General features: G+C 40.9%; 1 protein-coding gene across 1 annotated transcript; it reads left to right on the top strand.

The window, feature by feature from the left end:
* Positions 1-5: 5 nt before the first annotated feature.
* sdhaf2.S (succinate dehydrogenase complex assembly factor 2 S homeolog) lies at positions 6-9,729 on the top strand. Its single transcript, XM_018260115.2, has 4 exons — positions 6-163; positions 6,142-6,326; positions 8,296-8,405; positions 9,506-9,729. The coding sequence occupies exons 1-4, from the start codon at positions 128-130 to the stop codon at positions 9,634-9,636; spliced, it is 462 nt and encodes a 153-aa protein (XP_018115604.1). The 5' UTR covers positions 6-127; the 3' UTR covers positions 9,637-9,729.
* Positions 9,730-11,841: the final 2,112 nt, after the last annotated feature.

Below are 11,841 nucleotides of genomic sequence, written 5' to 3'. Positions count from 1 at the left end.
TCCCAGAATCCCGCGCAAGCCGGAAGTTCCGCCGCGTGAGATTGGCGTCAGGGAACAAAGTTCCGGTACAGAAGGTCGGCCGCCGGAAGTGGACAAGGGTATTGACTCAGTCTGTTTGATCAGCAAGATGTTTGCGGCGGTGATGCTGAGGAGAGCCCCGGTGGTGAGAAGCTGTGGGGACAGAGGGTTACACTTGTAGGCAGATGTCTTTCTAGCGGTGCTTGAACTACAGCCCCCAGCATGCTCTCTGGTCTCCAGCTCAGTGCTCTTTACACGTATGGGTTCCAGTTCCCACTCAGAGGTCTCTTATATGTTCCAATGGCCTCTAGATGGTCAAACTGATGTGCTTGCTTTTGAAACAAAGCTTATAGTTTATATAAACAAGCTGCTGTGTAGCCATGGGGCAGCCATTCAAGCACAGGATACACAGTAGATAACAGATAAGTACTACTATAGTTTATATAAACAAGCTGCTGTGTAGCCATGGGGGCAGCCATTCAAGCACAGGATACACAGTAGATAACAGATAAGTACTACTATAGTTTATATAAACAAGCTGATGTGTAGCCATGGGGGCAGCCATTCAAGCACAGGATACACAGTAGATAACAGATAAGTACTACTATAGTTTATATAAACAAGCTGCTGTGTAGCCATGGGGGCAGCCATTCAAGCACAGGATACACAGTAGATAACAGATAAGTACTACTATAGTTTATATAAACAAGCTGATGTGTAGCCATGGGGGCAGCCATTCAAGCACAGGATACACAGTAGATAACAGATAAGTACTACTATAGTTTATATAAACAAGCTGCTGTGTAGCCATGGGGGCAGCCATTCAAGCACAGGATACACAGTAGATAACAGATAAGTACTACTATAGTTTATATAAACAAGCTGCTGTGTAGCCATGGGGGCAGCCATTCAAGCACAGGATACACAGTAGATAACAGATAAGTACTACTATAGTTTATATAAACAAGCTGATGTGTAGCCATGGGGGCAGCCATTCAAGCACAGGATACACAGTAGATAACAGATAAGTACTACTATAGTTTATATAAACAAGCTGCTGTGTAGCCATGGGGGCAGCCATTCAAGCACAGGATACACAGTAGATAACAGATAAGTACTACTATAGTTTATATAAACAAGCTGCTGTGTAGCCATGGGGGCAGCCATTCAAGCACAGGATACACAGTAGATAACAGATAAGTACTACTATAGTTATATAAACAAGCTGCTGTGTAGCCATGGGGGCAGCCATTCAAGCACAGGATACACAGTAGATAACAGATAAGTACTACTATAGTTTATATAAACAAGCCGCTGTGTAGCCATGGGGGCAGCCATTCAAGCACAGGATACACAGTAGATAACTGATAAGTACTACTATAGTTTATATAAACAAGCCGCTGTGTAGCCATGGGGGCAGCCATTCAAGCACAGGATACACAGTAGATAACAGATAAGTACTACTATAGTTTATATAAACAAGCTGATGTGTAGCCATGGGGGCAGCCATTCAAGCACAGGATACACAGTAGATAACAGATAAGTACTACTATAGTTTATATAAACAAGCTGCTGTGTAGTCACGGGGCAGCCATTCAAGCACAGGATACACAGTAGATAACAGATAAGTACTACTATAGTTTATATAAACAAGCTGCTGTGTAGCCATGGGGGCAGCCATTCAAGCACAGGATACACAGTAGATAACAGATAAGTACTACTATAGTTTATATAAACAAGCTGATGTGTAGCCATGGGGGCAGCCATTCAAGCACAGGATACACAGTAGATAACAGATAAGTACTACTATAGTTTATATAAACAAGCTGCTGTGTAGCCATGGGGGCAGCCATTCAAGCACAGGATACACAGTAGATAACAGATAAGTACTACTATAGTTTATATAAACAAGCTGATGTGTAGCCATGGGGGCAGCCATTCAAGCACAGGATACACAGTAGATAACAGATAAGTACTACTATAGTTTATATAAACAAGCTGCTGTGTAGCCATGGGGGCAGCCATTCAAGCACAGGATACACAGTAGATAACAGATAAGTACTACTATAGTTTATATAAACAAGCTGCTGTGTAGCCATGGGGGCAGCCATTCAAGCACAGGATACACAGTAGATAACAGATAAGTACTACTATAGTTTATATAAACAAGCTGATGTGTAGCCATGGGGGCAGCCATTCAAGCACAGGATACACAGTAGATAACAGATAAGTACTACTATAGTTTATATAAACAAGCTGCTGTGTAGCCATGGGGGCAGCCATTCAAGCACAGGATACACAGTAGATAACAGATAAGTACTACTATAGTTTATATAAACAAGCTGCTGTGTAGCCATGGGGGCAGCCATTCAAGCACAGGATACACAGTAGATAACAGATAAGTACTACTATAGTTTATATAAACAAGCTGCTGTGTAGCCATGGGGGCAGCCATTCAAGCACAGGATACACAGTAGATAACAGATAAGTACTACTATAGTTTATATAAACAAGCTGATGTGTAGCCATGGGGGCAGCCATTCAAGCACAGGATACACAGTAGATAACAGATAAGTACTACTATAGTTTATATAAACAAGCTGATGTGTAGCCATGGGGGCAGCCATTCAAGCACAGGATACACAGTAGATAACAGATAAGTACTACTATAGTTTATATAAACAAGCTGCTGTGTAGCCATGGGGGCAGCCATTCAAGCACAGGATACACAGTAGATAACAGATAAGTACTACTATAGTTTATATAAACAAGCTGCTGTGTAGCCATGGGGGCAGCCATTCAAGCACAGGATACACAGTAGATAACAGATAAGTACTACTATAGTTTATATAAACAAGCTGATGTGTAGCCATGGGGGCAGCCATTCAAGCACAGGATACACAGTAGATAACAGATAAGTACTACTATAGTTTATATAAACAAGCTGCTGTGTAGCCATGGGGGCAGCCATTCAAGCACAGGATACACAGTAGATAACAGATAAGTACTACTATAGTTTATATAAACAAGCTGCTGTGTAGCCATGGGGGCAGCCATTCAAGCACAGGATACACAGTAGATAACAGATAAGTACTACTATAGTTATATAAACAAGCTGCTGTGTAGCCATGGGGGCAGCCATTCAAGCACAGGATACACAGTAGATAACAGATAAGTACTACTATAGTTTATATAAACAAGCCGCTGTGTAGCCATGGGGGCAGCCATTCAAGCACAGGATACACAGTAGATAACTGATAAGTACTACTATAGTTTATATAAACAAGCCGCTGTGTAGCCATGGGGGCAGCCATTCAAGCACAGGATACACAGTAGATAACAGATAAGTACTACTATAGTTTATATAAACAAGCTGATGTGTAGCCATGGGGGCAGCCATTCAAGCACAGGATACACAGTAGATAACAGATAAGTACTACTATAGTTTATATAAACAAGCTGCTGTGTAGTCACGGGGCAGCCATTCAAGCACAGGATACACAGTAGATAACAGATAAGTACTACTATAGTTTATATAAACAAGCTGCTGTGTAGCCATGGGGGCAGCCATTCAAGCACAGGATACACAGTAGATAACAGATAAGTACTACTATAGTTTATATAAACAAGCTGATGTGTAGCCATGGGGGCAGCCATTCAAGCACAGGATACACAGTAGATAACAGATAAGTACTACTATAGTTTATATAAACAAGCTGCTGTGTAGCCATGGGGGCAGCCATTCAAGCACAGGATACACAGTAGATAACAGATAAGTACTACTATAGTTTATATAAACAAGCTGATGTGTAGCCATGGGGGCAGCCATTCAAGCACAGGATACACAGTAGATAACAGATAAGTACTACTATAGTTTATATAAACAAGCTGCTGTGTAGCCATGGGGGCAGCCATTCAAGCACAGGATACACAGTAGATAACAGATAAGTACTACTATAGTTTATATAAACAAGCTGCTGTGTAAGCCATGGGGGCAAGCCATTCAAGCACAGGATACACAGTAGATAACAGATAAGTACTAACTATAGTTTATATAAACAAGCTGATGTGTAGCCATGGGGGCAGCCATTCAGCACAGGAATACACAGTAGATAACAGATAAGTACTACTATAGTTTATATAAACAAGCTGCTGTGTAGCCATGGGGGCAGCCATTCAAGCACAGGATACACAGTAGATAACAGATAAGTACTACTATAGTTTATATAAACAAGCTGCTGTGTAGCCATGGGGGCAGCCATTCAAGCACAGGATACACAGTAGATAACAGATAAGTACTACTATAGTTTATATAAACAAGCTGCTGTGTAGCCATGGGGGCAGCCATTCAAGCACAGGATACACAGTAGATAACAGATAAGTACTACTATAGTTTATATAAACAAGCCGCTGTGTAGCCATGGGGGCAGCCATTCAAGCACAGGATACACAGTAGATAACAGATAAGTACTACTATAGTTATATAAACAAGCTGCTGTGTAGCCATGGGGGCAGCCATTCAAGCACAGGATACACAGTAGATAACAGATAAGTACTACTATAGTTTATATAAACAAGCCGCTGTGTAGCCATGGGGGCAGCCATTCAAGCACAGGATACACAGTAGATAACAGATAAGTACTACTATAGTTTATATAAACAAGCCGCTGTGTAGCCATGGGGGCAGCCATTCAAGCACAGGATACACAGTAGATAACTGATAAGTACTACTATAGTTTATATAAACAAGCCGCTGTGTAGCCATGGGGGCAGCCATTCAAGCACAGGATACACAGTAGATAACAGATAAGTACTACTATAGTTTATATAAACAAGCTACTGTGTAGCCATGGATGCAGCCATTCAAGCACAGGATACACAGTAGATAACAGATAAGTACTACTATAGTTTATATAAACAAGCTGCTGTGTAGCCATGGGGGCAGCCATTCAAGCACAGGATACACAGTAGATAACAGATAAGTACTACTATAGTTTATATAAACAAGCTGCTGTGTAGCCATGGGGGCAGCCATTCAAGCACAGGATACACAGTAGATAACAGATAAGTACTACTATAGTTATATAAACAAGCTGCTGTGTAGCCATGGGGGCAGCCATTCAAGCACAGGATACACAGTAGATAACAGATAAGTACTACTATAGTTTATATAAACAAGCCGCTGTGTAGCCATGGGGGCAGCCATTCAAGCACAGGATACACAGTAGATAACTGATAAGTACTACTATAGTTTATATAAACAAGCCGCTGTGTAGCCATGGGGGCAGCCATTCAAGCACAGGATACACAGTAGATAACAGATAAGTACTACTATAGTTTATATAAACAAGCTGCTGTGTAGCCATGGGGGCAGCCATTCAAGCACAGGATACACAGTAGATAACAGATAAGTACTACTATAGTTTATATAAACAAGCTGCTGTGTAGCCATGGGGGCAGCCATTCAAGCACAGGATACACAGTAGATAACAGATAAGTACTACTATAGTCTATTTAAACAAGCTGCTTGTTTATATAAACTATAGTAGTACTTATCTGCTGTGTATCCTTTTTAACTCGTGAGCCACATTCAAATGTAAAAAGAGTTGGGGAGCAACACAAGCATGAGAAAGTCCCTTGGGGTGCCAAATAAGGGCTGTGATTGGCTGTTTGGTAGCCCCTATGTGGACTGTCAGCCTACAGGAGACTCTACTTGGGACTATAATTAGTTTTTATTCAATTAAAACTTACTTTCAAGGTTGGAAATCAAAAATAAACACCTGCTTTGAGGACCCCGAGAGCAACATCCAAGAGGTTGGGGAGCAACATGTTACTCACGGGCTACTGGTTGGGGATCACTATCACCTAGATAGTTAGACAGTAAAAATATTAGAAATACTTTAGGCTAGAGTCATGCGTGGAACCAATTTCGGGGAGATTGTCGCCCCTAAGAAGTGGAGATTTGTTGCCGGGGGCGACTAATCTCCCCGAATCTGCCTGTGTGCCCTGACCCTTATGGTATGACTGAGGTACTAGGTAAGCTAGAGTTGTGTCATGTTGGGGTGATGTTTGTTCCAATTTCATGTGCTCACAGCTAATAAATTATTATTATTATTTCCTTAGCGGTGTCTCTTGAGTTCCTTAGCTGTGCGTCGGGGACAAGTTACAGATGCCACAGGGACATACGACTCAGAAATCCAGCTGCCTCCTTGGGAGGAACGTCGTAATGAGACTCAGCAAATCAAGAGAGCAAGATTGGTGTATGAGAGCCGGAAGAGGGGCATGCTAGAAAACTGCATACTGCTCAGGTATCATATGTATCTCCCTAGAATCATCCTAAACCGGGTTCCAGACATGCTGCCTATACTTAAAATTATAGTTATTTGTTGAAAGTTTTTTAGCCCTATATGTGCTGCCCCCAAACACATGTTTAGGAGACAAACACTTAGGGACGGTTTTTAAAAATTCTCATGAACTTGAAATTAAACCAATCAAAATGTATTGAATGGCTGCCCCCATGGCTACACAGCAGCTTGTTTATATAAACTATAGTAGTACTTATCTGTTATCTACTGTTATCCTGTGCTTGAATGGCTGCCCCCATGTCTACACAGCAGCTTGTTTATATAAACTATAGTAGTACTTATCTGTTATCTACTGTGTATCCTGTGCTTGAATGGCTGCCCCCATGGCTACACAGCAGCTTGTTTATATAAACTATAGTAGTACTTATTTTTATCTACTGTGTATCCTGTGCTTGAATGGCTGCCCCCATGGCTACACAGCAGCTTGTTTATATAAACTATAGTAGTACTTATCTGTTATCTACTGTGTATCCTGTGCTTGAATGGCTGCCCCCATGGCTACACAGCAGCTTGTTTATATAAACTATAGTAGTACTTATCAGTTATCTACTGTGTATCCTGTGCTTGAATGGCTGCCCCCATGGCTACACAGCAGCTTGTTTATATAAACTATAGTAGTACTTATCCGTTATCTACTGTGTATCCTGTGCTTGAATGGCTTCCCCATGGCTACACAGCAGCTTGTTTATATAAACTATAGTAGTACTTATCTGTTATCTACTGTGTATCCTGTGCTTGAATGGCTTCCCCATGGCTACACAGCAGCTTGTTTATATAGTAAATAAAGTACCCCCTCTTGTAAAATATAAGGATATTATAAGTTACCGAGGAGTTTCATGACCATATAAAAACTCAAGGCCGAGTGTTTTTATACAGGTCATGGAACTCCGAGGTGACTTCTAATATCCTCATATTTTGCAACTGGGGGTACTTTATTTATTATAATACACAAGTTTCAGTGAGTCATGTGACAGAAATGACATCATTATAACTGATGACATCAGAACTCACCGTTTATAAGGATATAATTTACAAGATATTCATGGCTTTTGTGTATTATATAGTGAATAAAGTACCCCCTTTTGTAAAACATAAGGATATTATAAGTTACCGAGGAGTTTCATGACCATATAAAAACACGAGGCCGAAGGCCGAGTGTTTTTATACAGGTCATGGAACTCCGAGGTAACTTCTAATATCCTCATATTTTACAACTGGGGGTACTTTATTTATTATAATACACAAATTTCAATGAGTCATGTGACAAAAATTACATCAGAACTCACCGTTTATAACTGATGACATCAGAACTCACCGTTTATAAGGATATAATTTACAGGATATTCATGGCTTCTGTGTATTATATAAACTATATATAGACAAGGAAGTTGTCAGGAGAAATAAAGAGGCTGCTCTGATGTTCTGATGTTGAAGGATGATGGTGCTATTCTAAGCACTTTTGTCATTTACATTCATTATTTTTTATTCCAAGATATTAAGGGATACATGTGCTGTTAATATGAATGAGTTTTGTTACAACAGCGCCACCTGCTGGTCAGTTTCTGACCACCAAGTAGTCAAGGAAGTTGTCAGGAGAAAGAAAGAGGCTGCTCTGATGTTCTTCTGCTTAGGAAAGATGTGAGAAAGGTTTCTAATTTTTTTCCTAAGCAGAAGAACATCAGCCTCTTTCTTTCTCCTGACAACTTCCTTGACTACTTGCTGGTCAGACTGGTGGGAAACTGACCAGCAGGTGGCGCTGTTGTAACACAATTCATTCATATTAACAGCACATGTATCCCTTAATATCTTTACAGGTTTGTCCTATTCTTGATGTCGTGTGCAACACATTTTATTATACCAAAGCCACAAATTAATCATTATTCTCGTTATTACTTCCGCTAACAACTTGTAGCCTATTTGCCAAGAAATATCTCAGCTCCATGACGGACACACAACTGTCACAATATGATCGTCTGATTAATATGCCAAGCAATGACTGGGACATATATTACTGGGCCACAGGTATGGCATTTAACCTAAGCTTTTGTACATTATTTCAAGCTTTATATACTACTCTCTCTCTATAGGGCAAATTCACTAACCTACGAAAATTTGCCAGGGCCGGCTTCGTTCACATCGCAACACTTCGCCAGGACAACGCAAATTCACTAAAATCTGAAGTTGCGTCCAGGGCACCGAACACTGGCGAAGTTGCGCTAGTGTTACTGCAGCAAGCGAAGCAAAGTTGCGCTAGCGTTGCCTAATTCGCATACGGCGGGAAGTTAAAGTTGAATGGACGTATATGTTGCAGCAAATACATTACACTACACAAGTCCTGGGAACCTTAATAAAATAAAGTTGTTATATTGCCCTCCACACGAGCCCAGTGTATAGTTTGTGACATGTTATGTAGGGGGGAAGCCGGTTACCCCAAAAATAATTTACGCTCTTTTGCAGCCTATCACCCTGAAAAAAGGAAAAGACGTTAGTGTTTTTTTAGGAACTCCTATCTACTCTATTGCACTCTGGCACAAGAGGTAAAGTTCAGTAAAATCCGCATTTTAGTGAATTTGCGTAGTTACGTCCATTCGCCAGAGCGCAAATTCGCCAGGATTTAGGGAGCGTTAGGGTATCTCGTTTGCTAGCGAAGTTACAACAGCGACCATTAGTAAATGGCGAAGTACTGAAATGACGTCATGCTGGTAAACCTTCGCCCGCGTTAGTCCCTTCGCCCTTTAGTAAATTTGCCCCTATGTCCCAACTAGGGATGCACCGAATCCAGGATTCGGCCTTTTTCAGCAGGATTCGGCCGAATCCTTCTGCCCAGCCGAACCCGAATCCTAATCCTAATTTGTATATGCAAATTAGGGGCGGGAGGGAAATTGCATGACTTTGTCAGAAAACAAGGAAGTAAAAAATGTTCTCCCCTTACCACCCCTAATTTGCATATGCAAATTCGGGTTCGGTATTCGGCCGAATCTTTCACTAAGGATGCGGGGGTTCGGCCGAATCCAAAAAAGTGGATTCGGTGCATCCCTAGTCCCAACTCATATTTGCATAAACCATAGGCTTGACTGGGAATTCTCTCACCGTCTGTTCTGAATTCTGTTATTTTCTTGCAGGAGCCCAGGACCCACCTGAAGAGTTTAATAATGAAGTCATGGATTTGTTGAAAGAATTTGCCAAGAACAAGGACATGGAACAGCGTCTACGGCAGCCTGACCTGGAGTACCTCTTTAAAGATGCTCAGTAACCAATATGGGGCATACAATGTATACATTGAGTTGTACGTGATTGTCTGTGGCATATAATAAACTATATCAGCTCAAAACGGGATCAATTACAATTTAGCATTTGCACATTGCCTCTGTTTCTAACAATTTATGAGAAAAAAATGCAAAGAGACTGTATATATCTTGCTTCATTTTGAGTTAGGGATCCACTATTTTGGATTCGGCCGAACCCCCGGATCATTCGCGAAAGATTCCGCTGAATACGAACCGAATCCTAACTTGCATATGCAAATTAGGGGTGGCAATGGAAAACATTTACTTCCTTGTGACAAAAAGTCCAGCAATTTCCCTCCCCTAATTTGCATATTAAAATTAGAATTTGGTTCGGCCGGCCAGAAGGATTCGGCCGAATCCTGCTGAAAAAGGCCGAATCCTGGATGCATGCATCCCTATTTTGAGTGAAAAACTAAGAATCATAATCTCATGAAATATACATATGCGTGCACATGTCCCAGAGCTGGTTATATTGTGACATTGTACTGTATATTGTGAGTGGGTCCCTAAGCTCAGTAAGTGACAGCAGCACAGAGCATGTGCAGTGAATCAGCAGAAAAGAAGATGGGGAGCTACTGGGGCATCTTTGGAGACAGTGCAGTGAATCAGCAGAAAAGAAGATGGGGAGCTACTGGGGCATCTTTGGAGACAGTGCAGTGAATCAGCAGAAAAGAAGATGGGGAGCTACTGGGGCATCTTTGGAGACAGTGCAGTGAATCAGCAGAAAAGAAGATGGGGAGCTACTGGGGCATCTTTGGAGACAGTGCAGTGAATCAGCAGAAAAGAAGATGGGGAGCTACTGGGGCATCTTTGGAGACACAGATCTTTAATGCTAAAGGGCTGTGGTTGCCTTGGGCTGGTACAGAAGCACAAAACATCATGTACAACATTTCTACCTACTTCTTTAGTTAGCTTTACTAAGTTGGCAAACTGGGAAGACTGGGCATATTAAGTTTGTAACACCACAACAACTAGATTTCATAGTTTCTAATGTGATTGACACGTATTAATTGTAGGATTAAGGTATGGGATCCGTTATCCTGAAAGCTTGGAAAGGCCTTCTCCCGTAGACTCAATTTTACTCAAATAATTAAAATTTTGTAAAACATTTTCCTTCTGTGATAAAACAGTACCTTGCACTTGATCCCAACTAAGATATAATTAATCCTTATTGGAAGCAAAACAATCCTATTCAGTTTAATTAAAGGGGAAGTAAAGTCTAAAATAGAACAGAATAGTATTTTGTATACTAAACAAACTGATTGCACCACAAGTCTAATCAAACAAATGATTTACACTTTCAAAGTTGGCCACAGGGGGTCACCATCTTGTAACTTTGTTATACATCTTTGCAAGACCAAGACTGTGCACATGCTCAGTGTGGTCTGGGCTGCTTAGGGATCGTCAAAAATTATCAAAACAGCACAAGTCAAATAATATCTGCCAGAAGCCGATACAGCAAGACTGATTAATAATCAGAATATACAGACTGCACTGGGTCCTGTGTTGTCATGTGATCTAATATGGATTTTATAGTTTTTGTATTGTTTAATACAAACTTTCTCCATCTCTGCAGAACCAGTGGCTGCAGCAAAATAATCCTCCAAATAGAATCCCAGTTTATCTGTTTAAATCTGGCTCCATGATCTTTGTCCCTGCAGCTGGAGTTGGAAACAGTAAAGGGGATGTAAAGGCAAAAATAAAATCCAATACAAATCTCTACACAGTCGCCGACTGCTCTACAGGGAAACAAACAAAGCTGCTTGAGTTCTGCATGGCTGGGAAGTAAGGCGGGGGCTCCCCCTGCTGTTCATAAGTATGATTGTTTCCCTGCAGAGCAGTTAGGGACCGTCTGACAATTCCTATCCACAGCAGTAAATGAAGGGAGAATTTCACTGCATACAGTCAGGTTTCTTATAAAAACGGCACACATTTTAATTAAAGTATATTGGAGATAGGTTTCTTTTCATTAAAGAAAGTAAAAATGGGATTTTCTCTTTTTTTTGCCTTTACACGCCCTTTAAAGAAAGTAAACACATACAAAGATGATAAATGGCCGCTCACGTATTCTCTTTACAGATGTAAACAATGTTACTATCGGTGCCACCACTTGTATAATCATATTCCAATAGCTTCTTGCATTATTTACATGCATCCATATTTGATGGATA

The sequence above is a fragment of the Xenopus laevis genome, chromosome 4S (genome assembly GCF_017654675.1).
Source record: "Xenopus laevis strain J_2021 chromosome 4S, Xenopus_laevis_v10.1, whole genome shotgun sequence".
Taxonomy (NCBI): domain Eukaryota; kingdom Metazoa; phylum Chordata; class Amphibia; order Anura; family Pipidae; genus Xenopus; species Xenopus laevis.
The sequence above is the reverse complement of the archived record's forward strand: the minus strand, read 5'-3'. Positions and strand labels throughout refer to the sequence as shown.